This window comes from Dromaius novaehollandiae, chromosome Z (genome assembly GCF_036370855.1).
Source record: "Dromaius novaehollandiae isolate bDroNov1 chromosome Z, bDroNov1.hap1, whole genome shotgun sequence".
In the NCBI taxonomy this organism is placed as follows: domain Eukaryota; kingdom Metazoa; phylum Chordata; class Aves; order Casuariiformes; family Dromaiidae; genus Dromaius; species Dromaius novaehollandiae.
Genome location: NC_088132.1, coordinates 27,107,034 through 27,134,829, shown reverse-complemented (window position 1 = coordinate 27,134,829; position 27,796 = coordinate 27,107,034). Strand labels below are relative to the sequence as shown.

At 34.8% G+C, this 27,796-nt stretch overlaps 1 protein-coding gene across 2 annotated transcripts in view; it reads right to left on the bottom strand.

Moving 5' to 3' along the window:
• LOC135324746 (intermembrane lipid transfer protein VPS13A-like) overlaps positions 1-27,796 on the bottom strand; it is a 115,586-nt gene that overhangs the window by 14,851 nt on the left and 72,939 nt on the right. For both annotated transcript variants that reach the window (XM_064501614.1, XM_064501615.1), the window contains 21 exons: positions 26,944-27,339; positions 25,965-26,069; positions 25,728-25,874; positions 21,004-21,132; positions 20,129-20,262; positions 17,881-18,010; positions 15,739-15,974; positions 13,779-13,932; positions 12,825-12,971; positions 12,130-12,211; positions 10,577-10,646; positions 9,963-10,068; positions 6,654-6,767; positions 5,918-6,063; positions 5,732-5,813; positions 4,342-4,455; positions 3,843-3,918; positions 3,564-3,727; positions 3,178-3,223; positions 2,779-2,902; positions 2,288-2,402 (listed from right to left, as the gene is read on the bottom strand). In XM_064501614.1, the coding sequence (XP_064357684.1) occupies positions 2,288-2,402; positions 2,779-2,902; positions 3,178-3,223; positions 3,564-3,727; positions 3,843-3,918; positions 4,342-4,455; positions 5,732-5,813; positions 5,918-6,063; positions 6,654-6,767; positions 9,963-10,068; positions 10,577-10,646; positions 12,130-12,211; positions 12,825-12,971; positions 13,779-13,932; positions 15,739-15,974; positions 17,881-18,010; positions 20,129-20,262; positions 21,004-21,132; positions 25,728-25,874; positions 25,965-26,069; positions 26,944-27,339 (2,817 nt within the window). The remainder of the gene's footprint in view (positions 1-2,287; positions 2,403-2,778; positions 2,903-3,177; positions 3,224-3,563; positions 3,728-3,842; positions 3,919-4,341; positions 4,456-5,731; positions 5,814-5,917; positions 6,064-6,653; positions 6,768-9,962; positions 10,069-10,576; positions 10,647-12,129; positions 12,212-12,824; positions 12,972-13,778; positions 13,933-15,738; positions 15,975-17,880; positions 18,011-20,128; positions 20,263-21,003; positions 21,133-25,727; positions 25,875-25,964; positions 26,070-26,943; positions 27,340-27,796) is intronic.

Here is a 27,796-nt window from a genome sequence, read left to right as displayed (position 1 = left end):
GAGTCTTAGTCCATTCCCTGTAGGCCTGTCTTTTCTGAAAGCATGATAAGGGAAGAAGAAAGCAGAAGTATTAGTTCAGAAGTATTAGTTTGAGCTGGCAAGTTAGTTGATTAAAGCAAAATAAAAACCCCAAGAGAAAGTAATTCTGAAGTGGCATTTTAATTTGGGATATAGTACAAGCACACAGAATCACCTATATCCTATTTAGTCAGCATACACAGTCACTAAAAGAAGCTTTACTTAGATCTAATCTGGGTTGCTGCTGAAAGTGCTACAACATAGTGACTGCAGGGAGGCCAGTCACTAGACCTGCGCGCATAGAAATAATACAAAAGGGCAAATTATTCTTATTTTTCCATAAGAAAATACTATGCTAGTAATAACTACTCCAGATAAGGGACATGTAATACCTTGAGTCTCATGCAAGTGAGAGAAACATCTCTATAACCAAAAAAATTAAGAACCAAAAACATTAATATGCTTTAGAAGCAGTAAGATTAAGATGTCAAATATACTATACCAGAGATTAACACCTGTAAAACAAATCACATAATTTGTTGTTTTCTGATTTGACTGTCTATAGTGAGAATTACTATCCTTGTTTGAAGTTCTCAAAACTTTTCTTCAAGAACAATTTTATTGAGAACTGCCAACAACGAAAACTAATATGAAACATATCATTTTTCAACTTTAACTACTTCCAAATGACAGTTATTCCTTATTTTTTATGCTTTTCAAGTTGGAAATTTGTAGGTGGTGGTACTCATCCATACAATAGCAGAAAAATTAGAACCATGTATTTTAAAGGTACATCTGTCAGTGCTTGCAGAATGTTCATGTTTTTCAAAAAGAAAAAAAAAGAAAAAAAAGAAAAGATCGCCAGATTGCCAAATGCAAACTTGTGCAAAATTAAGAAGCAAAACCAATGCAAAGTCCTTACAGACTCTAAAAGCTTGCACCTTTTAGATCTGAACTTGTTGGCTTGCTAGCATTCTGTTTTCATACTACACCTTTACACAGAAAAGGGGATGTTTTGGAATCCATTTTCTTACCAGAAAGAAGAAAAAGATCAGCAATTAAGTGTTCACTGGCAGCACCTTTTAACCGTGCTCTAGTTAAGGAATACTGCTTTATAACACTGTCTTTATATTAGAGACCACAGGGAAAAGCTACCTCAGGGAAAGGCACAGGCATACTGCTTACTATTACAGATTTTTCACAGTTTACTGAGCTAGGTTGTCAGTTAAAGGTATGACATAAAACCACAAACTGGACAATCCTCTCCTAGCAGAAAGCAGAAGAGAGACTAATGAGCTTCAGAAGGAGCAGAAACAACCAGATTGGAACTGGACATGAAACAACCATGGCAATTCTCAAAACAGTCTATAATTCTCTGCAACAGCTACTTAATTCTTATGAAATTCTCCAGTACGAGCTTTGAGGGTTCAAAAAAAAATTCTTATTTTTGTATGACTTCTCCAGCATTTCCCTGGCACACTGGTAAATTAAATTTTTCAATGTGTATTTAAAAAGGTCTGTTCTCTTTACATCTCTAGTTTTCATTCAGCTAGTCACTATTTGCATCTTTATTTCCTATAAAATGCAGTTTTATTTATAACAAAGAAAGAATAGAAGCTATAAACTCTGTAACAGTTGAAATTATTTCCACTTGAGTGGAACAAACTCAATTGTTGACAACTGAGTTGTGGTCAATTTTCAAATATGCTTGAATGGCAGCTGAATTATTAAAGAGTAATTATTCAAATTAAAAGCTGCTCAGGACGTTCCAGATACAAACAGTATTCCACTTAGAGAATTTTCACATCCTTTCAATGGCTATACTATGATATAAATACAACTATTTTAAGTATGTTTGAAATGGTATGTTTTACAAAAAAACTGAGATAATTATTGTGCTTAAAATGTATATTATAAAATTGCTGAAAAATGTATCTTTGTGTCTGTCAACTGTTTTATCAAATATAAAAGGTTAAACAATCATATAAATCTTCTTCTACTTTTAAATTGCTCTGCGTCTTGCACAAAGCTCTACAGATATGTTGGTATCAATATGGTGTCTTTCCCAAAAGTCTTATCATAAAAACTAAATCGAAGTGGCCATATTTCTTTAAGAAACTAAATGGCACTTTCTTGACCACTGAGTCACCTGGTAAGGAGAGGGGGTGGGGGGTTAAAAAAAAAAGGGGGGGGGGGTAATTCTGTAAAATATTTATTTCAATATATGATTAATTAAATTTTATGCTAAGTTATCTTTCAGTTTCTTCACCTGTAACATTTGACTTCCGGTTCCATCTCTCAATCTGTAAGGTCTAATAACTCCATCTTCACCAAAGAAGCGAGGTGGGCGCAGGCTTATCACATCTTCTGATGAATCTGTAACTCTGAGAATAAAGTAGCAAATTTAAAATATATACCGTATCTCTCCTAAAACTTTTAAATGATAATATTTAGCAAAGGTCAAAAATTATTTTAAATACAAATTAAAGTCAAGTACTAGTAAAGTGACACCTATATACGTATTTTGGTATATGATTACACACCCAGGAAATATTCTATGAAACAGTAAAAGATTTAACTTGGAAATGCAATCTCATTCAGAGAATGACTATTAGAAAACTAGATGGCAGAGGGCAACACATGGCTGCAACACTAATTTAGTGTTTGAATAAAAGTTTCTCACACAAGTGATACAAAGACAATGTACTCCTACTATTCTGTTTCATGCAATGTGCCAGTCTTCGTACTTATTTTACTTACTTTTTAATGCCCTGAAATGTGCTGCTTGCCATGTCTATGATTCCTCCAGTAGGCCTAGCTACTGCTCCCACTAAACCTTTTCCAACACCTTTGAAAAAGCCAGCTGCTCCTTCTTTCTGGGCTCCTAAAAGATTTAAAAGCAGCAAATCATTATAAAACATTTTGACCTTTTTCTTACTACTATAATCTTAGCAAATGTAATTAAAATGTAATTATCTAATTAGATATGTAAATACAGTCTCCTCCATAAAAAGTTCAGCATCAATGATACCTAAATTATAAGTCAATAAGAATATAAAATCTTGATATGAAGTTCTACAGCTCTCAGATTTATAACCCCTCTCATCAAATATTAAGATCATATGAACACAGTTAACACATTGGAAGACCTGCACTTACCTCTTATTGGTTTTGTAACTATTCCTGTTATACCACTGACAAAACCCTACAAAGAGAAATGAGGGAAATATCACACATGTGTCTTCAGATTATATTTTTCATACATTGTTACATTTTTCTTATTACTTCAAAGGTGAACAACCTCAAAGTACATGCTTTGAAGTATTATAAAACCCACCACAGGTTAAAAGAATTAGAGGTACCTCATTCATAGTTCCTCCCTTCTCTCCAATTCTCATACATTTTTGTTCAAAACTACCACTCCATTGTGGCAATATATTTGCAGGAACAGGATTAAAATAAAGAGGTGCAACTCTGTGGTGATTATGGCAGTCTACATGTGTATTACTCTTGCTTGGATAAAATCTTTTTTTTTTTCTCCTTACAGAAACTAATCCTTTTCCTCCACGAGTGATACCCTCTCTTAGACCAGTGGGCTGTCTATTCATGGCTTCTCTTCTTTTCTGCTGGTAATCCTCATCCATAGTTATTGCAGCTACTCCTTTTGCCATAGCACCAGTGATTCTCGAAGCAGCACCAGCTAATCCACCTAACAGAAAATGAAAGATTCTAAGTAAAATGCCAATGCAATTATAAATACTCCGTTATATTGCTCTCTTTGTATTCACTATTAAGTATACTACTGTAATAGTGCTGAAACTTACCAACAGCTCCCCCTACTAGTGCTTTAAGTCCTAGTGCCATTCCTTCTATAAATTCTTCAGGACCCTGGATGGCTCCCTGAAAAATGCATTTATTTAAGTTTTAAACAGTATGTTTACAGACATATATATATTATCTAAACATGCACACACACACAGAGACAGACAGAGAGAGAACATGAAAGAGAGAGAGAATGAATGAGAATTATTTTTAAATACTAATTCATTCTCTGAATTCTGTTCAAAGACAAATGCAAAAAGCAGACTTATTGAGAAGTAAGGAACATAAGGAACAGTCTTCTGTGAAGTAGCTGTAACAGACTATTCTCTTTTATCTCGTTTGAATTTTCTAGTAACATTTCCCAGCACTTTCACTAAGAATTTTCAACTATAAATCTAAATTTAAAACAAAAGAAATTATTAATACATATTCACGTTTTCAATAGAATCCATATGTAATAAATTGTGCTATATTTCATATGCAGTCAGTGGAAATTTTTACCTGATAAGGTTCATAGAAGAATGCTTCTACTCCTTCGGAGAGGCCTCTTATGAATCCAAATGGATTACCCAAGACATCAAGGCCAAGAATAAGAACGTACATTTGTTTAATAGCCTAAAATAAAATTAGTTTTTAAATAAAATATTGCAGAAATGACATTACAATAAGTAAATCAAACAGCACACTCAAAACAGTATACTCAGATGAAAAAGATTAGTAAGATAAGTTTAATATCAAAAACTCTATAATTCAAAAGAGTAGAAATATTACATTAAAAAGGATTTTACAATGAGTAAATCATAGAAGTGCACAATAAAGTCAGCCAAAGAAACTCTACTTCTGACAAGCAGTCAGAAATAACTGAGGTTAACGCTCCTGAGATTTTACAAAACAAGCACATTAGCCAGATTTCTCTCATACTGCATGGCTACTGGACAAAATTTGGTCTGCTTCCATATGCTGAGGGGAAGTTTTGTTGATTGTGAGGGAGAGATGTTACAACTACATCTACATGAAGGAGAACTGGATTTAAAAAAAGGCCAAGCATCTCCTAGGAGGTTTCCAACCCTCTCTCTGTATAGAAGGACCAAAAGAATTATAGACAACCCATTCCCCAATTAAAACAGGATTTTTCTCCTTTAAAGCTGGTAGAGCACAAAATAAATACATCCTAAGAATGCCTTAATATTAACGTGTGGATAAAAGAGGATTCATTTTTTTTTGCAATAATGTGTCTACCAGTATTTCTCCTCAAAATGCTGGGACCCAGCAGTACCTACAGGTCAAAGAGATAATAACTCTGATGCTACCGGAGTCGGAGAGAAAGCATTCCTGGTTTGATACAAATTCTGCTTTATCAGAATTGCACTCTTTGCTTCCACTATCCACTCCCTAGGTTCTTTTGCTACCCGTGCCATTTTTCCTCTGGTAATAATTTAGAAATGGTGCAACTACTTGTTCCCAGAACAAAGGCAACAGGATTCAGCTAATGAACAACAGTTTCATGTAAGCTGGGTGTCTCATTTATTCAAAAATGCTTTTCTTTGTCACAAATAACATCCCGCCAAAATGGCGAGGATAATTCAAAGAGTAGTTGATATTTAAGTCATTTCCAGGAAGTATTTAAATTGGCTACATTAAAATAAGATGTACTAAGGAGGAAAGTAATGTACTAACAGAGGAAACAAAAGTTGCTTATTCTCATTTTAAAATGAGCTCCTCTTTATAATTAGTGGATCATAATTTAAGTCAATGGCTTATTCCTATGATTTATACAAATATACAAGGCTGAAAGTTATTTTACATATTTTCATAGAACTAAAAGCACATAGTAACACACACAGTTAAAACATGGATATTTACTGAAGAAGTGAAATTTATTTATTCCAACCTGTTTTGAATAATGCCTTATAACTGCTGATTGCAATTGTTGTGTAGTACAGAAGTGATAGTTGAGTTCAAAGAATGCCAACCTGAAAAAAAGATATTCATCTTATTCAGAACACAACAAAATCTAACATAGGCAAGATCGATGTAATCTTCAGAATTTATCCTTACAATTATCTTTTCAACCTACTTAAAGACAACATCTTGTACATCTGTGAGTGTGGCACCTATACTCTTCAGCAGGAGATTCAAGGACTGAAGTGGTATCAATTCATTCTTTCTTTCTTCTTTGTTACTATCTTCTCCACCCGTACTAAGTGAAAAGCTTAAGTGTAACTGCAGGATGAAAACAAGATTGGAAAATAATATGAATGTCTATTAGAAGCACCATATTTGTATTTTATATATTTTATTGTATTGTATATATTATATTGTATTTTATATTACAATATTTAAAAATTGAGATATGGCATTTCTAATCTTGATTGAAATCAGAGTGAATAAATGGAGAATACAAATACACCATTTAAAGTGACAAAAAGATACTGGAATTCAAACTGAATAACTACAACTGCTTTTAAGAAAAGAGGAACTGGGAACTGCTCACCGATATTTTTTGATGACGTCTCCAGAATCTTTTACCTATAAATTAGGTCTTTATCTTGTTTTCAAACTAATATTTGTTCCTATAACTAATACCTAAAGCACAGCAGACTGAAAATAATAAGCACAGTGTCCTTGCAGGAAAGAGAAGGAAAGTCCAGAAGACAAATAAAAAAAAAAAAGAGCACTTTCTCTAGGGCTTTTCTTTTTCTATTTTTGAACTTCCCTACAATTCTTCACTTTTCTGTTCCTACTATTCTGTAGGAGACAAAATACCTTCCATTTAGAGAGCAAGCACAGGCTATACTGTGAAGAAGGCATACCTTTATTGGAGAGATATGAAAGTATTCATACAAGCTGATTTGTGACGTATCCATTGATGACACACTCATTAGTTCTTCTTGAAGAGATTCTACATCCTTTTTGAAAAGTTCCAGCTGTGAATACATTTTCAAAAAAATATTACTTGCATGTTTAGAGAACTTCATGATATGCCAGGCATTTGCTACTGAGGTGCAATATATTCACTAATATCACTCTAGTGATTTTTAGCTTTTTAATTAAAGAGTTAAAGTTTTAGAAGAATTTTAACTAGAGTTTTTGAACGTGTAACTAACTTTTGCTGCCTTTTTTGTATGAAGAAAAAGAAACATATAAAAAAAGAAAATCCAAACCATATATATCTCAAAGTAAAAGAAAAAAAAACCTTTATTTTTATCAAATTCTACATTTTTTTCAGTACATGTTTAGGCAATTTTTATCAAATCTGTGTCAAACAACATATAGACCCACACTTTTGAGCACACAGTATAGAGAGTAGGTTTTTAAATACCAAAAGCTAGACTAGAGACTATTTTTTGTTAAACAAAGAGAGAGATTAGACTTTTATATACTCTAAACAGACCTTCATATAGCCTTTTTCCCCAAGCCCTTTTTCCTTCAGGAGTTGGAGTTCCCTTGCAGTATTTTTTGAAGAATTGGCAAAGTGTTACAACAATCATTTTACTATTTTTAAACAGCAACAATTCTAAAGTAACTACTCAGAAGAAGGCGGCTTAGCCAGTTGAAAAAAAAGAAGTTAATGCTGAAAATATTTTGAGGCGTCGCTTCAAAACAGTAAACCCAGCTACCATCTTACTATCTAAACAAACAAATCAGTAAAAACTGAAGTAGGGACCAAATCCTAACATTCTGTCTTTCAAAGTCACGAAGAGGAGGATCGCCTCATCTCTCAATCTCAGTTACTCAGTTCACAACACTGATCTCAAGTCATTCACCTTGTCTTCTTTAAGTTAAAAGTGATTTGCCTTGGGATGTGAGCGAGATAAAAGATACCAATATATTTTTCCACTGCACACTTTTTTTTCCACATACTCTGTAAGATGATACATTGAAAGTGAATATTATAATTCAAACTTTTACAATAAGCTAGAGTTCATAGGTATACCTGCTAAGAACAGATATAATAGATTGTGTGCCCTAGCACACTGCTGGGAACCGCTAGTTTAGACTACACATTCCTGCAGATGAAAGATATGCTGACCTTGGTAAAACAAAATTTTCTAATGTAGCATTAATAAATAAAGCAGGCGTATTTAAAGAATGTTAAGTATCCTGACTTTCAAATTTCCTTTTATTTCGTAAATCACAAATTGAAATTACTCATCCTTACGATTTACTATTTGCTTTAAACGATGTTTAACTAAGCTGATTAAAACTGCTTAACAAAGCTGGACTCACCCAGCCCTTAATAAAATTACTTTTTTCAGTTTTACTTCAGGTGTTTCCATACAGTCTTTTCTTACTATGTTATAAAAACACACTTGGGTCTTGATTTAAAGAAGGGCACCTCTCACCAGAGATGATCCCACTCTTTTAAGTTAAAATTTCACTAAATTTCAGTCACCTTGAAGAAACAAGCAAAAGAGATCCTAAGCAAATAAACAATTAATTAATATGTTTTGGAACCTCTCCCAAAACTGTTGTCCCATTAGAGCTCTGTAAAGAATGCCACGCGTTTCAAATGAAGGCAACATAAAAGAAAGACAGGACAAGGAAGAACCAACCAGATCTTCATGTCTGATACTCCCAAACTCAAGAGAACCACTAAGTGTTGTGTGAACAGGACAATACATTTAGTTTTCCTTTACTGCAGGCCAGAAAACATCCCACAAAGGTCCTACTGAAATTGGGATCTTTATTTAAACTCAAAGCAATGAACTTGAAATGCTTCAGAAACAGAAGTAGGAAACTTGGGACATATTAATATATGTAACAGTGTGCAAATGTAACAGTGGCAAATTTACTTAGATGAAAATTTCCACTGGACGGACCACAACCCATCGCAGCCAAGAGACTTTCACCATTTAATCCTTCTGTAAACTTATCAAATTCCATCTTGAGATATCTATATTCCTATCTTATTGGAAATCTTATTACAGACATTCATTTCTCTGGTTGTTATACACCTCTTCCTAATTTCCTATTTCTATTTACCCATGACCAGCTTTCCACCTTTTGTCTTTATTTTGGTATAATCTCTGAGTATCAGTACTTCTTTTTCATCTCTGGCATGTAGACTAGGGAATAGAAAGCATAACAACTTCCCTTTTCAGTATGCTTGGCATAATAAGATAGTACCTTCTAATGTCCTTTCAGAAAGGACCTTTTATCTCTTTTTATCCAGGCAGACCTTTTACGCAGGTTTTTCTGGTTCATTTTTTACTAGAAGCACTTTTTTTTAAATACAGACAAAAACAATGGTGCGCATTCTGCTAAGTAATATCTCATCATTGCCTCATGTATTGAAACTCAAACTTCAGTATTCTTAGTAAAAACAGCTTGTCCAATTCTCTTCAGAATTGCATTATACCTGTACAGCATATCACTTTGCTGGCTCAGGTTCCTTGGCAAATCCAAGACCCTCCACCTCCTCTGTCGCCTTTAGCTTCTGTCTGAAGTTTTCCTTGCCCAAGGAGGCCACTGTGCACTTCATGCTATTAAATTTTATCTAATTTCTACTTTTCCTATGTACAAATTCCTCTCATTCTCCCTGCAGGATAACTCAGTTCTCTCCCACTGCCCTCTCCTCCCAGCATTGCTTGGTATCAACATTTCAATTGTATCTTCTACCAATTTTGCAATCTTATGTAAAATTACTGAACAAACTTTCTCCTCCTGATCAACACCTCTCCCCACTCCTCTTGCTCTGATGGGCCAATAAGTTTATTAGTCCTTTTCTGACCAAGCTTTTTCTAAATATTTTTTGGCAGGCTGAAGAAGAGAGTATTATTTTCACTCCTTCCCTGTTCTGACTCTTTAACAGAAACAGCAAGGTATTGTAAAGACTGCATACAGACTACAACAGCATTACTTTCATTCTTTTTGTAAGGTTTTGAAGCCTCTTTATTTATCATGCCAAGATGAGGATAAAGGAGAGTTTACTATTTGCCTCAAACAACAGTATCTCTTAAAAACCTCATAGTTTCCTATTACTCCCAAATACAACACTCAACCAATGCCACTGATGTACAAGAACAAGTTGGGTTTTTTTTTTTGGTTCTCTTTTTGAATACAGTTTAAAAAATTACAAATTTAAATCTATTAATCTTTACACAACAGAAGGTTTCTACCTCTTGGTCACTGGGCACATCAGTCTGTGTAAAGAATTCAACCAATGCATACAGGAATCCAAGGTCTATTCTGAGATCCATCTCCTGAATCAGTACCTTAAAGTACCTGTGTATGACAAAAAACAAACAAACAAAAAAACTATTTTATGAAAAAATGTAAAGCTTTAAATTACAAAGTACAATGAGCTAGGGTATTTATTCTGCTCATTAACTTCAGATACTTACATTATTATTTTATTTATTTTTTAGAATCACCATTTTTGGTGAAAAGAAAGTGGTATAAGGTAAACATATTTACTGCAACCAGAACTACTTTATTGAAATAGCAGCATTTAACGCTGTGAATACCATTGTTAAATATAGTTTATTTTCCAAATTAAAAAGAGTAAAAATCTGCATTAAAAATCCTTAAAAATGCTTGCTTTACTTTGCAATCATGTGAATAATAAATGCGGCTAAGCTTTTGCCTCTCTTTTTGAAGTGCTCTCTTCTTTCCTAGAATGAATTGGTGTAGAATTATCTTCCTTTATATTTGCCCCTACTTTAATTTTAATTTTAAAGCCTGAATAAAAATGATCAATGGCAAAAGAGATGGAATATGTTAAAATACTTACTTAATGTGAGATATTTGTGAATGTCCTGCAGTTCTCATAACAATACTGACATCAGTAAATGGTTTTGGTGCTATGAAGTTGTAAAATAAAAAGAGATCAGCACAGATTTTTATATGATAGATATATATATATAAATTCATGCTTTTAATATGAAAAAGCCATACATGTTCAGGATTTTTTCAATCCTACGAAGTAGGATTATATAATGGATGTGACTGGCAAACAACTAAATCAGGGAAAAGAGCAGGAACAGACAGGAAATGGAGGACAAGAATGAAATGGAACAATAAAATTTTGTCACTTATGTATCTCTGAAAAATGTATCATTTTTCATTTAAGACCAAATTAGTGCTGATAATCCGAGTCATGTACAACCTCTGTAGTCATGGGGTAAGTATGTATTTTCAAAGACTGATATAAAAATATAAATAAAAGAATAAACAAAACTAAATAAAAAATTGCTCTTCAAAGCTATGCACTCTAGTTTAAAATTGACCATATTCAAGATGATGTCATAACAGCTTCTGAAGAAAAATAAAGGCAGTATTCTTCGCCTCAGTCCAGAATCTTCCCTGCCATTACTGTCATCTTCCAAATGACTTTGCCCCAAGAGAGTTAATGGAAGACCCTTCCAAAAAAGCTCAGCTGTTCATCACATCCTGTATTGACTTTGAGCTCTTTGCCCAAGCAGTGCAAAGCTGGAAACAAAACCAAGTCTAAACTTACAACAATTTCTGTATAGAGCACCATTTATGAGCTCAATAGATGGCAAATTATGTCTTGCCTAAGTTTAGGCTACCATAGGCACAAGGTTTTTTTGTAACTTAGCTGAGATAGGAGTATGTCAGGTTATTGTGTCACTGCTGCATACAAACAAATAAAAAATAAGTTTCATAAACATGATTAGGATAAACTGAACAATTTATTTTAGTCAGTAGATAAAAATCTGGTAACTGGATATGAAAAGTGAGGTTTAGCGTTGGAACTCTCACTGCCCCTGAACTCCAAATGTAAGTAATAAACTGTGCAACACATTCGCTGCCATCAAGCCTAGCAACAGTTTGACTTCTTCATTTTTAGCAGGTAACTTTTCTCCTATGTTAGACAGCACTTATTTTTGTTCTGGTCTGAATGCAACTGTAAAAAGCCTGATTTAACCTTGAATCAAATTTGATTTAGGCCTTATGTTCTTGGAGAGCACTGAATTAGCATGTCAAAAAGATGTGCTTAAAAGGTATGATACTGATGGATGAAAACAGTTTTTTTTCCTTTCTTCTAATTGTTAACAATTCAGATGACTTCCTCTAAATCTTCTTCGTGGAGATGAGGAAGCAATTTTCACTAACATCAGCATTTGTGTTCTCTCTAGTCAGTAAGCTTATAATAAAGAGCACTCCTGTCAGTGGTCTAAGGCATTTGGACTTTTCCAGGGAAGTCCCTACACTTTGAAACAAACGGTCTTCATTTGATAAAACTAACAAGGTGGAACTTCATTAAAAACAAACACCTCTTCATTCTGTAAGTATAAATTATGTTAAACTAGAACAACAAACCTGAATCCAGGGTGATGGACTTTGGAGGTTTAATAGGATAGAACACAAAGGGAAATATGGCTCCAGGAATCTGGTTTTGTATCTAATAAGGGTAAGGACAGGACAAGGTGTAGCATGTTAGCTTTTCAAGTCATGAAGTATTTTAAAAGTAGGACAAACACAAGAATTATATATTACCTGTAACATTTCCAAAGTAATTCAAAAGCAGAAAAAAACACTACTACGGTGCAAAATCTCTCTGTTTTCAGAATGAACTCATTCAATCCAAATAATCTAGAAAAGCTTCTCCCAATCCATGGTCATAAATGGTCCACAAAATTTTTGCAAAGGATATATTTTTTAATTTGAATATATGAAATACAGCAAATCTTACCTAATTTTCAGTTGGTTGTAAATAAAAACCACTGAGGAAAGAGCATGGAAAATGAATGGTAGATGCTTTTCCCTCAACATTTTTGGGTGTCTTTCTTCATTGTTGCTGTTGTTTTTGTTAGATTGCTTTTTTTTTAAAAAAAAAAAACAATTTGGTAGCATTTCCATTAAAGACTGAGGAGCAGTGATGTAGAAGCCAATGACTAAGATTAACTTCAAAAGAACAAGAAAAATCCAAAGTTTCTGAAAATTAATCCTTCCGACTTTCCATAAATATGTCATTTTTTTCGATATGCAACTCCCTGCTCTTTGACAAGACTCACCTGTATCCTGTAAACTTGAATTCTGAAAGATTTCTGATGTGCAGATGAACTGTATTCTACTTTTAAAGCTGGCAGATAATTTCTTCTGATAGGAATCTCGTTTGGCTGTTGAATTTTCATGTTACTTCCATTAGGAGTTAAACACACCTATTGTGTCATTAAAGAAAAGTAAGTATGCTATGTGTTTCAAAAGACTGCTTTTTTATAACATATTTTAAGTTTTACACTTTTCATTAACATTGTAATGAAAGCTTAACAGTAAGGCTTTTACAGCTTTTTAGTAAGATATCAAAACTTTATTTAAATCAATCAAGTTTTGTCATAAATTCTAATGGAGGCAAAACTAGAAAATGAATCTGTATGCTGCATTATTTGAGGGACTATAGCTTGCTATATTTGGCTTTCTAAGGGAGAGGCACAGGAGTATAACATTAAAGGTCTATGACTGAGATGCAAATTCGTGCATGTTAATTTATCTGCAACACAATTCTATGGAATATTTAGAATTTCTCTATAGATAAGAACAGTAGCATTAGGAGCACAATGTATTGTTTAATTCATAGAATAAATTCTGGAATTATGTTTTTGATATTTCTGTGTTTGAAACACACGGCTGAATCATCCCATAACAAGCCATTTGAAAAATACAAGACTTTCTGTTAAAACAAACAAACCAAAACCAACCCTTTCCCCGCCCCCCCCCAGGTATATGAGATGAAGAAAAGGCAAAGTTTCTTTCCTGGAGCTTTGCGTATATTTAGTCCCATGACCTGCAAGCTTTCAAATCTTGATGGATTCTTTCTAGACAGAGCTAAAGAAGGATTTCAAATGGATTGGATAAATCAGTCATCTCAGTTTTCACTGGAAATGTTTTGGGAGACAACAAAATCGATATGTTATCTTTTTCCTAGGCAAGCACGCAAACAATAGATTGGTGAGAACTATCAATATTACCAAAACATTTGATTCCAACTCAATAATCTTATTTTCCGAAGGAGTAAGCTCGCTGTAATCTTTAAATTCTTGTTCTAATTTATCAGTTTGCTTAACACTCATAGGTCTCCATCTTGACTTCTTCTTGGGTTTTGTCTCCCAAACCACATCAGAACTTTGAAAACAAAAGCAAGAATCAAGAGAAAAGGATTAGCTATGTCCAAGTAAACTTCACCTATTTTAGTACAGCTTTTAGTATGTCATAACTATGGAATGAGAAACCATATGATAAAGCACTACTGTCTTCAGTAAAAATGACCCAAATTGCCCAATGCCTCCTCAGCTCTAAACAGAAGCCAGTCTTTCCAATGTAGCACAGGCAAAAAAAGTTAACAGCAAGTTTGTCCAACTTCCCACTTCAATCAAGACAGGTACGTAAAGATACTTAGTCAAAAAGTTCAGTTTCAACAGTACTGCTGTCCATTACTCTACGACCTCAATGCAGGCTTTCAAATATGCATCCTTGGTATATTTGGGGATGGTTTAATTTACTAGAAATCATGAATTCAGCAAATGCCTGCTGAACTGCTCCTCACTTTGATAGCTACTTTCTTCACTCTTTATCTCAGTCTGAATCACTAAACGGTGTTTTTTGGTTTCCATTTTTCTTCTACTGGTTTCTGACTTATTTTCTTTAATAATATCCCAAAATCTATTCTTTAAGAGGCATCAGATTCTTTCCCACTTAATTCTATCGCTTCTGAGGGAAGCTTTGATGTCTGATTTCACCTTACATTTAAATGGAATACATGGTATAGGGCACAAAGCAGCCACTATCAGACAGAGGGAAGAAATTTCTTCTATCAACAAGTTATTCCATATCTGACAACTACACAGCCAACTAGATATCATACCCATATAGATACTGATACATCAATGGCAGAACAGCATAAGAAAGGTGAACTAAAGGGAAAAACAACAAAATGGAGTGTATGGCTGTAATCCCAGGACAAGGCTGATGAAACTTCCTTCTGTACCAACTTAGATATGAACTGTCTTTTTTGCATTCTTTTTATACCAACACATTTATAAATGGGAACATTAGGAATAACAGGCTTTTTTCACTGTAACCAAGGAGTAATTTCTCATCTTCCAAAAGAGCTTTCAGGACATTTACATCCACTCGGGGATTAACAACAAAACAATATCAGGCAGTCGGCACTCCTAGAGTCTTCTGATGACAGATGACCACTTCCAGGAAGCACTGATTTAGTGAAATCTGTCACCATTCCTTTAAATACGGGCAATTCACTCTCATTGTTAAGATTTTTAATTTTTTAAGTGTACCTAGAATTTCTGCTTGTTTTGCAGTCTGGTACAAAAAATTATTCATCAGGAAAAACCTCGTCCGCAGCAACCTCACGGCTAAGAACGTGTATTATGGGCATGAGGTATAACTGTCCCTTGAGCATTCAAAAAAGCCCCTGTATAAATATATCATTGCTCACAGCTCTCATGGGTTGTATAGCTTCTTTTCTGCTCCCCTCTGATATGCTATAGTAGAAACACAAAATGTTAGATCTTTGGTGTCTCCATAATTTCCCAAACAAAATTAAAAAGAACTACAATCTGTTACCGCATCAAAGTTTTGACTGAAGACCAAGATCTATTGATACAAACTACCTAGCAGACCTCACTGATGACTCCATCATCACCCCAAACTACATACAGGAAATACTACCCTTCAGTGGACTGGGGAATTTTGCTGCACATGGTTATGCTTAATATACTGCAAGAGTATATCCATCCAAATACAGAATGCATGCATTTCCATTACAACGGAAAAAACATATAATGATTTAATTCTAAATAACCTTGACTAGATTTCTTTTCCCCCCTCCCCTTCTCCCCAAAACAAAAGTCAGTTAGTGAAAACACCAGATGTTAAACATTGTAGACTGCTGCACAGTGACTGTGTTACCTTGTAATTCCAATGAAGGACACCTCCTGCTTTGTGTAGTTATTAACCAATGAAATTCCAACATCTTGTAAAGACAGAACAATTTCTTGTTCTGCCAGTTCTGCTTTTACACTTTCATACGTCAGTTTAAATACATTCTGATCTTCGGTGATTAGGACAATACGCTGTAAACCTTCAAAAAATGACACTAAATAGACCATCTTTCTACTGTCCAAGCCGAGTATTTCCATTCTGTCCTACAAACGAGAGAAGAAAAGTTTTTACACATCTATTCACTCCATGCCAGCAAACAAATGGAAAAGTCTTGGCAAAGTGAACACAAATAGAAGACAATGTTTTAAAAATATAGGAAAATTATAAAAATTGTAATTTTGAAGTTCTACAGCAGTCACATACATACACTTTTGAACTGAAGATAAAGCTTACTGGCATGAGCTCCAGCAAGTCGTGGTGTTACTGCCCTGTGTTAGACCGTCACCTATGAGACTGGCGACTGCACTTGTTACATATGGAATTTCATACATACAGAACATATACTGATCTCAGTTACAGATGAAAACCAAAATATAGGGCTTTTTTCATAAGTTAAGCAAATGGCAAAAGTCCCCCAAATCCCCCTCAAAATTCTATTAACATCATAAAAGCAAGATTTGAAAAATATATCTCTATTTTATCTAACATGTTACTTTTAGAAAAATTTTTTTTGCCTGGACATTGCCATATTGCAGGTTTTTATGGCAATAATTACATGCAAGTATACAAAAATATTTTCATATTTTTGAAAGCAAATGAAACTTGATATTTTACCTTCAGCTTTAATACTAAAAGCCTTTTAACAACTGTCCGCGTCTTCATTGTTTAGACTGTGAGGGCACTTTCACATGTAACTAATTTAATGGCTCACTAAAGGCTAAAAAGTAATGTGCGAGCTAATAGCTCATTGACACCAAAAGGCAAATTCTGCACACTGCTGGCTCCCAGAAGCCTCTAACTTTCATCAGATCCTTCACTCAATCAGTTCAGGAGGGAAGAAAAAAAGAAGAAAAAAAACCCCACAACAACCACCCAGCTAAAAGACCAGCAAACAAACAAAAACCCCTCTTTTTTGAATATATTGTTTCCTGCCATTTTTGTGAGCTGCATTAGCACTCAGAAGGTTCCAATAAGCACCATGACTGGCATATGTGGGTAGACAAAAAAATATAGCTGGACATGATGAGATGATGGGGGAGTAAAAGGGGGAGACTGCTATCCCTTCTCTTCTCTCAAGTGACACCGTGCTTTTTTGCGAGCTCATCCCATCACAAACAGCTCAGTAACTTTTTTTGGCTCTTTATCACAGGAAAGTATTACAGAAATTACAGGAAAAAACACTGAAGTTTCTGGGATCTTTGCTTTACCTTTGCTTCAGATAAAGAATCAAAAACTTACAAAGTAAGTGACCAATGCAAAAAAGAAATCTATGGATTTGCCTTTTAAAGTAAAGGAGAACTAAGGAATTTCTTTAAATAGCAGTCATGGTAGAAGCACATTAGCTATAATGATCTTAAGATCACAAAGACAAGGCTGCACAGGTCAGCATGCTCTGCACCCACTTATTCTACAGCACCTCAGTTTGTATCAAATCATTTCTCAAGGAGCAGACAAAACTGCTGTAGAAGATGAACCTTGAAAACCAAACTAACAGGCCTGATTCAAGTGAATTAGGGTTTTTGTCTTCACCTCAACAACTACCATGGAATTTAAGTAGGTCCAAAATACGACCAAGTTCTGAAGATGAAAGCTTTTCTCTACTGCCAACACTCACAAAACATGCAATTTTAGCTATTCGTCTAATCTTATATATCAAAGGCCACAAAAAAGTGTAGTCTTGTCTTTTCATACTAATTCCACCTATGGCTAGTAAAAAGGAAGTAGAGGCAGCATAAATGTCACTAGGCAAACTAATATTCCTGGCTTTTGAAAACGTATCTATGTAAGAGTCATCTTTACTGACATTTGAATGAATCTGTATCGTACTGCCTGTGGCAGAAAAACACTCAGATCATTAACAAAGTATTGGCGGGGGAAACCACCTCCATTGGATGCATAAGAGGAGAAAAAATAGCCAGCATTAAAAGGAGCTCTACATAATAAACATACTTCCTTTGGGGTAATTTCCTCAGTTCTCTTTCCACATTTCCATTTCAATTTTCTAGATCCTGTCGGGTCAGCCCAAGTATACAACACAGCCTTATTTGGCTGAAGACAGTCTTCCAACTCACAGAGGGAACTAAAACAAAAGTAATAGAAAATATTCATTAACATTTTATTTGCATATCAATGACTTTGCAGAGTCTAACATTTCAGTTGAAGAACCAAGAACACTTACATAAGAAATTTTAATGAAAATGAAAACTTAAAGCAACATTGTGTATGTAACACATGCACAAAACCATTTTGCAGCACAGTAATAAAAACAATATTATATAGTTATACTTCTAGAAATACAGCATGCCAGTAAGTTTTTAAATATTCATTTTCTTCCCTGCTTGTAATTAATAGAGAAACTTAAACAGTGAAAAAAAAGAGAGGAAGTGGAGCTTATAAACTGAAAAGCAAATTCAGGTTTTGCTCTCTAACATAAATATTACTAGAGGGGAAAAAATGTGCTCACAATCCACTGTTTAGGGTAAGTTTCTTCTATGTGACTTGCTCAGGGGAAAACAATTCAGTGTTTACCATCTGGATACAGTGGATATTTCCAGACAGATTTTAATCTCCATCTTGATACAGGTGAAAAAAATAGGCAGACTATCTTCTAAAAATCTCTGAAGGTAGCTCATGTTGTGCACAGTTAATTACAAAAGCTGATCTATACACATTAACTTTAAAATTTGCACTGGGGATGCTCAAAAAAACACCTAACAAGCTAAAAATTGCTAATCTTTACAAATAACAAAGCAAGAAGCTGAATATAGTCTTTATTTTAAGAGGTGCATACAGTTGCAAGCCTAATTGGACTAGAAGTTCTTCAGCTTTTCAAGCACCAATTTCTATATGACACTGCTCTGATTGTCTGAAAAGAAAAATGGAAGAGTCGGCTTAGCATTTAGAAACACAGGTTGAAGACACTGTAGATACACTCGCACTGCTCAGCACTGCATGCTGCACAATTCTAGAGTAAGCACAGTATCTGCACACTGAAGGAAAGCACTGTGAAGACGTTACAGCGTGAGATCAGAATCAGGATAGCTGCAGTCAGGTGGTGCAACATAGCACTGATCCTGCTATGCTGCTCTCAGCCTAACTCACACTAATAGGAGGCTTGGCTCCAGCCTCTGCAACATGCCTCAAAAGTGGCTTTGTGCAGATTAATGTGAACAAAAGAATTTGGATTTTATTGACTTCTCCCTCTTTCTTCAAACCCCTCTCTCACATACATCAGGCGCTTGCACAAAAGCAAGACAGAACCCAATTTTTACTGGTTGCAGATAATTCGCATTTGTTAAAATATTCTTAGTTTCGGTCTGGTTTAATAAAACTTAAATTACTATCTTTCTGTCTTTCTGTCCATTCCTTCATCTCTCCCATAACTTCTGAATCCACTGCTCCAACTAAATCTGAACTAGATTTGATAGAACAATAAATATATTTAGAACTCCTCTGTTACTTATTCTGCACAAAACAGCATATGCATATTTCCAAAACGGCAAAGCACATCCAATGCAGGGATGTTACGAGAGAAGGTAAAGGGCATGGACACAAAATTCATATAAAATGAGACCATTAGTACTGTTGTGCATAAAACAGCTTCTTCACTTGTAGAAACAGGTCCCTGGCACTACATAACACTCCTTTGTTAATAATTCATCCTGTTCAATTTATAAAATAAGAAGCTTTTAGTACTCTGACAAATTTAGACACCAATTCTTAAGACATAGGCTTTTCCCCCTCCATTTTTTCTGCTTAGACAGCTGAAAAAGAAAGAGAATTTTGGACACAGAACTCAGGGATCTATGCTCTTCACAGATGATGGATAGACTAAAAAACCAAGCTCCCATGTAAGGAGATGAGAGTATTCCACATAGCAACATTCTGATAGGTCCCTGCATGGTGCTCTCATTTTTGCACATAGTTAAATGAAGCAAGGAACATTAATGCATCTGTTTTGTTAATTCAGTATGTAATTTAGGCTTTTGCAAAGGCATATACTTTATCCACAAGCTTGCAAGGAAAACTTAAAAGCACAACCAACAGGCTGGTTGCATAACAGCAGTCAAGCCTGAACTTTACCACCACTTAAGTTCTACTGAAATAATACTTTATATCAGCAGACACACTTACAATACATGAAATACAGTTCACATGTCTTCATGCAGGCATCCACACTAAAACTTTACATACATACCTCTGTCCATATTCAAGAATTTCTTCTTTAGTATGGTTAATTAGCAGAAATGGAGCTGCGCCATCATGGTAATCAGAAAAGGTAATCACTGTAGAATGCTCAGTCAGGTTAACATCCACTATAATTCCTCCAAGCTACCAGATGTAAAAATTATGAAGTAAATATCAGTGGTATGATTTTCTAAAATAGTAATTTTATGTATTCATAGTATTTTTGAAAACTTTGACACCCATAAGCTAAAATCATCAAAATCAACCTGTTTCAACATACTTAAAAAATGTTTTCCAATCGTACTGTTATTTCAGGAAACAGATATTGCACTTATTAGTTAAAATTATGAAGGAGTTCTGTACTCTCAAACTTTAGGTTGTCAGTAGAGGAATCTTCCTTGGATCATTCACAGTCATCAATAATATCCTTCAAAACATTCTACCATTTAAAATTCACATATTTAAAAACCACCTGCTAGACGAGACTATGTACCACATAGGAGTAAATTTACTGAAGTCCACATTACTTTTTAGAGTAAGTCAGTGTTAGCCTAAAACTAACATAACTACTTTCAACCTTAGGTAGAGAACACTGACAAAACAGTGTGCTTCAGATTGGATAGGTTTACTCCTCAGAGCAGCACTTAAAATGAAATGCCTACATATATTTCTGTACACACATACAAGTGTAAATTAAATTATACTGTGGGGGAGACGGGGGAGGACAGATCGAATGAAAATACTATACATGAATATATATATATAATATTTTCCTCACCTAGGACTTTGCAATATTTGATTGTATGGAAAGGGAGAAAGGTTTGGAGAGTGAAATGAAATACACATTTAAGCTGCTTTACATAATTTCTGAAAGCAACCATTTACCTTGTTGTCCAGATGCAGTAAGAGAGAGTTTTCTTGCTTATCAAAATTTATCTTCCTTGGGGGAAGATCAGAATTTTCAACTCTAACAAGTAGTTTGTTGCCATCACTTTCAGGCCAAAAAGGAATGCACTAGAAAAAAATATTTTAAATTAAGTGAAAAACAAGCTAGATATTAACTGGCTTTTGCTAACGTTCATTTATTTAAATTTTAACCAAAACTGAAGTAACCTGGAGCAGACACTCTTTAGAACACCTAAAAATAATTACTTAGCTGAACAAAATAAATAGAAAGTCAGAAAAATTCAGACAATAGCGAAGGAACAGAGAAGATACGGAGCTAAGAGTGAAAAGGTAAGACTGTATGTAAAATCCACTGTATAAAGTTGAGCAGAGCTGCAACACCAAAATGGTCCAGTTTGGCAATGAGAAAATTCAGTGGACAAAGCTTTGTTTTTTCATTAAGAGATCTCTTGCCAAAAAGGTATAAATAATAAAAGAATCTTATCTTCAATGACAAAAAAGCATATTAGCATAAATACAACATTAAGTAACTGGAATAAGCAGGACACCAGCACACTAGCTGTTCTTTTGGAGATATATATATGTATTTTTTAATACTGAAGCCTTTGGTAACTAAATCACAGAGGACATTCTGCTATTCACATCCACAACTGAATCACAGCCATTTTGAGTTAATGATGATAAAATTCCACAGAAAATCTCTCTTCAAACAGTCTACATACTAAATGGATGAGACAGGGGCAGAGAGGGAAAGAGGACGGAAGTTTTACCTGTAACTGAAGTCCTACCATAGGAATGAGTTGAGATTAGCAGTAACTCTCAACTGCGTTCACAAATGCACGCTGCACTCTTTAAAAGACTGTGGTGGTTTTATACTTATAATGAAAAGACCAGCAAGAGCCAAAGTGTGTCCAGATAAATCATCTTTCCTGTATTTCAAACTGCTCATCTGCAACACTCAAAACTTCTACTCTCCAGCATAGATCAAGAAATGAGATTTTTTAATATTCAGTCATGACTGACCCTAGAATTAAATCTTCAATGGTGAAAGACTAGCTCACCAACTTACCATGCCACTAAGTTCCCTCTCCCATTGTTTCTCACACCACAGGAAGCAGGAAGACAAGGGAAAAAAATATAGTTAAACAGCAAGATTGAGGGTGTTATCTAAATCAACATGTATCCCACAGACAAAGGAAATTTAAACCGTTTTGTAAACTAGCATAAAATATCACAAGTCTCAACATAGAAACTAAGAGCGCTCAGAGGAAATGCAAAGAGAACCTGCCAACAATAAATAAAAGTTTGAAATCAAAAGCAAAACAAATGAAAAGGATTGGCTAAAAAAGAAGCAACAGAAACAACTACAGAAAACAAAAATAATTTTTTGCAATTGTCTTTAGTCACAGAATGTGTCACAAAATGATGTCTCCAAATCTTTTGCAATAGGCTCACAAACCGCTTCACCAGATATCATATTTATGCTTCAAGCTGTATCTGTACTAGTAGCTTTAAGTTATATTTAGCAGTGAACTTTTACATAGTCTTGGTCAGGATTCTTTTTCCAAGGATGTGCACTGGTCAACTCTCTTGCATTACACCTAATTTGAAGCACTGTCCCTGACAAGCCATTTCACACTGATCAATATCCATCAACTGCTGGATGCAGAAAACAGGATTTTTCTAAAAAGAGAGCGTGGTGTTTCTGACAGATGACTGCACTCCAGACAGGGAACGTGTCCAAGAGGAGAGGGGCTCTACATAAGGACTCCTTTTTTTCCTGATAACACAGACTGTCTGTCACTAAGAAAGAACTGTCATAAAAGAGGAAAGTGGCAGGAAGGACTCTGCTTAACTTAACATGACAAAAATTGAATTGGGGGGGGAGGCAAATGAATCAGGCTGAAATAAGGATTGACAACAATTTATTATGATTAATTAACTCAACAATTTCGTTATTTTTCTGAAGATCAATCTAGCATTAAAGAGTATAGTAAGAAGTACTCAAAAAATTGGAGGCACTAATTCAGAAGTCTAGTTTAGCTAGACAGTGCAGTTCCATATCTCAAGAATAGCATCCAGTTTGCTCCTGGAAATCTCTCCTAGATACCCAGAACTAGACTAAGAGTGTCTGGACTCTTCGCAGATATAGACGAGATTAAAAATATACTGGACTGAGCAATCCAACCAGATGAACAACTTTGGGAGAGCTAACTGTCACAACACGGAATTTCAGAAATTGCTTGTCAAAAGGAGGGGGGGGGGAAAAGACACATTCTGGAAAGGCAAGTAATTTGGGGTGCAGGGTCTGGAAGAATTTTAAGAGGGAATACAGATCCCCTCCGTTAACCTCTACCACTACTACATCCAGTAAACTGTCATATTTAATCTTTCAAAAGATACTAGGAGTGATCCTAAAATCTACAAAGTTGCCCTTTGATACCTGATAAATGAATGGTGACTGAGATAAATTAATACAATTATGAAACACTTGAGAAACAATGATGGGATTTTGGGAGAATCTACACAATTCTGTAAGCATATCAATAAAAGTCAACACAGGAAAACTGCTATATATTGTAACAATGTATTTGAACTTTCAAAACTATTGCCTTTGAATACTTTTGGCAAAGGATTTTAAATGTCTCTGCAAAATAATACAATTTATTCCAGTAACTGTTGTATTAGACAACGCCACATCAAGTATAGACCAAGAAACACTAAGGAATAGTGAAAATCTGACTATATTTTCCCAGGGTAAGAGGTTAGATGTGAAATGGCCTATGACACTACACATGAGTCACTAAGAGCCTTATTAGTGAACCGGATTGGGAACCAGGCCTTTATAGAACCAGCAAAACTATGTAGCTTCAAACAGTAAGAGGATCATAAGAACATGAGAAAATGAGACAAGTGTGCAAGCTTCCGGCATACAGTCTATTCTTGAATAAAATCCAAGAAACATTTCTGAAAATAAATAACTACTATGGGAGCCTACACTGACTTAAACACTTAAAAAAAAGCTGAATGTCATTGTGTACAGCTCCACAAAAAATCTCTACATAACAGTGACAGTGAAAACCCAAAGTAGCATGAATTTCATAAATTGAAATACTAGAACTCTTATATTTGACATTTCATAGCAGGTTTTGTCAAAAAGGCAAACAATAAAAGGAAAATATGATCTGCAGTATTAAAACACAAACTCTTGTATTTCCTTATTCCCGCTAAACATCATTAACATAAAGAATTTAATACCATTCATAATAAAAACAGATGCTTGTACTATTAACAACAATTACATCAGTCAGGATGCAGAGACATCAGAGGCAGATAATAATTCATGTGGACTTTCACGAAATTAATAAGGACTTAATTTTGACCCAGCCAGACTATTACAGTCCCCCAAAAATCTTACACCTCTTTTGGAAGGAACGGAAAAGTCCATTCTGCCCATTATCAGGGAGAACGTACTGAAGCAGATAGCCCATAGCACCAATAAACCATATTAACTATTGAAACGGATTCCGATTTAATCATTATGTACCTGGCCATAATTTCTCTTCCATAATCAATACAGATAAAATGCATATTTAAGGAACATGTATTTAGGGTATGAAAAATGTAACAAAGATATGTATACATACCATTTAATATACATATACTTTAGGATTATTTTAGTCTGCAAGCATTTTTTCAGTAACCGTTAGGTATATGTACAGTCCTAAATAAGGAGACTTACGGAGTGCAGCACAGGGCCTTCAACAACCATACTATTTGTTAGAACAAACTCTCGCACTGTTTTGGACCTGTTCTCTTCAATACATATATGGGGCAGAGGGAGTTCACTCTATAAACTCTTCCTCAAAGGTAGTGTGGATCGGTTTTAGCTTTCACAGAGCTCTAACACTACCCCAGACATTGCTTTTCCTACCTGCCCTGAAGGTAGACCACAACGTGGTGGTTCGGACACACTGAACTCAGAATGCACTCACATACACGCACACAAAGAACTCAAAACACATACAAAAAATAATTTTATCAAGCTGGAGTTATGCTGCAATACCATAAGCCAAGTGCAAATAGTCTGCTCTGCGGCACACGAGCCCTAGGCAGCATGGGCAGAAGCCATTTCTGTACCAATCGGCCTGAAGGTCAGTGAAGCCCTTCTGGAAATGATGCGTTAAGCAGTAAAAAAAAAAAAAAAAAGAAAAAGAAAAAAAGAAAGAAAAGAAAAAGAAAAAACCACAACACCACAGCAGAGACACTAATTCCAGAACAGTTTGGAGCTATCTGAAGCTACACAACGGATCTTCTTCCTGTGGGAAAATGGTATAGTATCTATCTGCCACATCAGCTCAACCACACTAGCAGATACCACCGAAAAAACTGAACAGAAGTATCAGCACCACTACAGAAAGAGATATGACAGTAGCAATGCAGGTCTTTTTCCTCACATTAGTATATGTGATGCAGGTAACAGAGAAAACATTGTCAACTATCATGCAAGACAGGATTACAATTTATCCCAAAATAACATTAAGAAAAGATAGAAGAACACAGACAATCTGTTGAAAAAGCACAATACATTCAGACACTGTCATCAGACACCATGCATGCTTTGTATTTCCTGTCTATAAATGTTTAAATCTTTTTTTCCCCCTTAGAGAAACAACTAGGAATAACTTCTTTTTTAAGCTTACCTGTTGCAAAACAATAGGAATCCACTTCTCCTTGCCTTCTTCAGACACTTCCAAAGTGTATTTGCTTCTATTCGAGATCATAAAAAATGGAGTGAAAGTTACAATTCTAGTAATATTACAACTGCTGTTGTTTATGGTGACTCCAACCTGCAAATTGAAAGACACTGTTAGAAGTATGCTGTTCTTTTCTTACTTCATTTATATTTCCTAAGACTTTGAAAGATAAGTTTAACTCACTTGATACTCCTTTTTATGACTCTTGCATTTCACAGAACCATGACTTCCAACAGTATCCAGTGAAAATTCATCAGACAGTTCACTGTCAGTTACCATAAGTTGCACCTACAAAGAAGCAACCTGAGTTTTCAATTTACAGACACTAACATTTTAAATCATATATAGAATATATGTATACATAAACCTATATAAAAACATACCAGAAATACTGATGTTTCCATTTAAAAGTCAAGCTATGACTATTGCCAATTTTGACTCAGATACAGGTATTTTCTGCCACCCTTAATTAAGGCTACATGGAGCAATCCCTTTAAGTCTAAGATACTCCAGTGAAAGCAACCACTTTGGGATCTAGGCCAGCCTTATCACAATGTAAATCTCAAAGTACACAGAGACACATCAACATAGCTTTGTCATTTCTCTAATTTCAGCACTCACTTCTATTATAAAATGTTCCCAAATATTACATTTACACAACATAATACTCCAGCAGTCAGTAGTACTCAGCATTAAAAATATTACATAGCAATCTCAAAAGACAAACTGCAACTTAACCTTAGCTTACTACCACCTCAGACCCAAACTAACAACCACCACTGCAAGCATTCACTTTTCAAGAAACACAGCTTTACACTTCTTACACAGACACTTGGTCGTATGTAGAATAAAGACATTTAATGAAGCAACTTAGATAAAATTCACTACTAAGTGTTTTTTAAAGAAAGAATTTCCTTTACTACATTTCTCTCAAAGATGAGCATCTTTCTTACAATAGTTGATCCCGTAGATTTCGCATCTCAAGCATATCTGACAACATGCTGTCATAGTCTGTTTTTAGACACAGATATACTAGTTTTCATGTCCTTCACTGAGCATAACACAGTATTATTATAGATCGCTTTCAAAGTGTAGAAACCCTTTCATTCAGCAAGATAGGAGAGTATGAAACACAGTTATCAGACTTTATTAACTACAATACCTTGTTGTTTTGGAGGAAGTTTTTGGGCTGGAAAGAAAAAAGCAGCGGCTTTTTGTAATCCAGAGGATGCTTGCGGTGAATACCATCAGCTTTGTATTGCAACATTCGACCAGTTTTATTTACCATCCAATATGGACTGTGAATTGCTATGACCATCTGCCCAGTTGTGTAGGTCACGTGGACAGCAATATCCAGTTCAGTCTTATCCAACTCAGTGATGCAGTAAAATGTTGTGAAGCTGATATCTGGTAGATTACTTTTTATATGGTACTCACTTTTCCAATTTTGATCAAGATAATTAAGCAACTGTAAATCTAGCTTTGTTTGATCCAAGACTGCATTGTGAATCTGGGCTGAGCATCCATCTTCTAAAGTGTCATGTTTGTTCCCATTCCCCTAAACAAAAGTACACTTATGTAAGATTCACAGTCAAAATCTGTATCTCCTTATTTTGTTTACATATTATCTATGCATCTTTGAAAATTAAGATACAGCTTATATAGGCAACATTTTGAAATGGTTATTGTGCTATTTAATCATGTTGCACTCTTAAACCTCCATCTTAATATCACATTTTAATAAAAAAACTATACGTTGTCATCATTCTTTCACCAAAAATCTGTTGCTAAATTCAGTAAGTAAACATGCATAAATGGCAGATTTCTTCAACTCAGTGTTTCTTTCATTAAACTTAAATTAGTAAGAGACTTACACAAAAGAGCTTGTTACTCCTAAGCATATGGTGGATGCCATGGTCTCAAGCTCTAGTAACTGTGAATTGCGACAAAACTCGATGATTAAATTCTACTACTTGAGCCCAAAGACTAAATATTAAGACCACCTAAGAAAACAT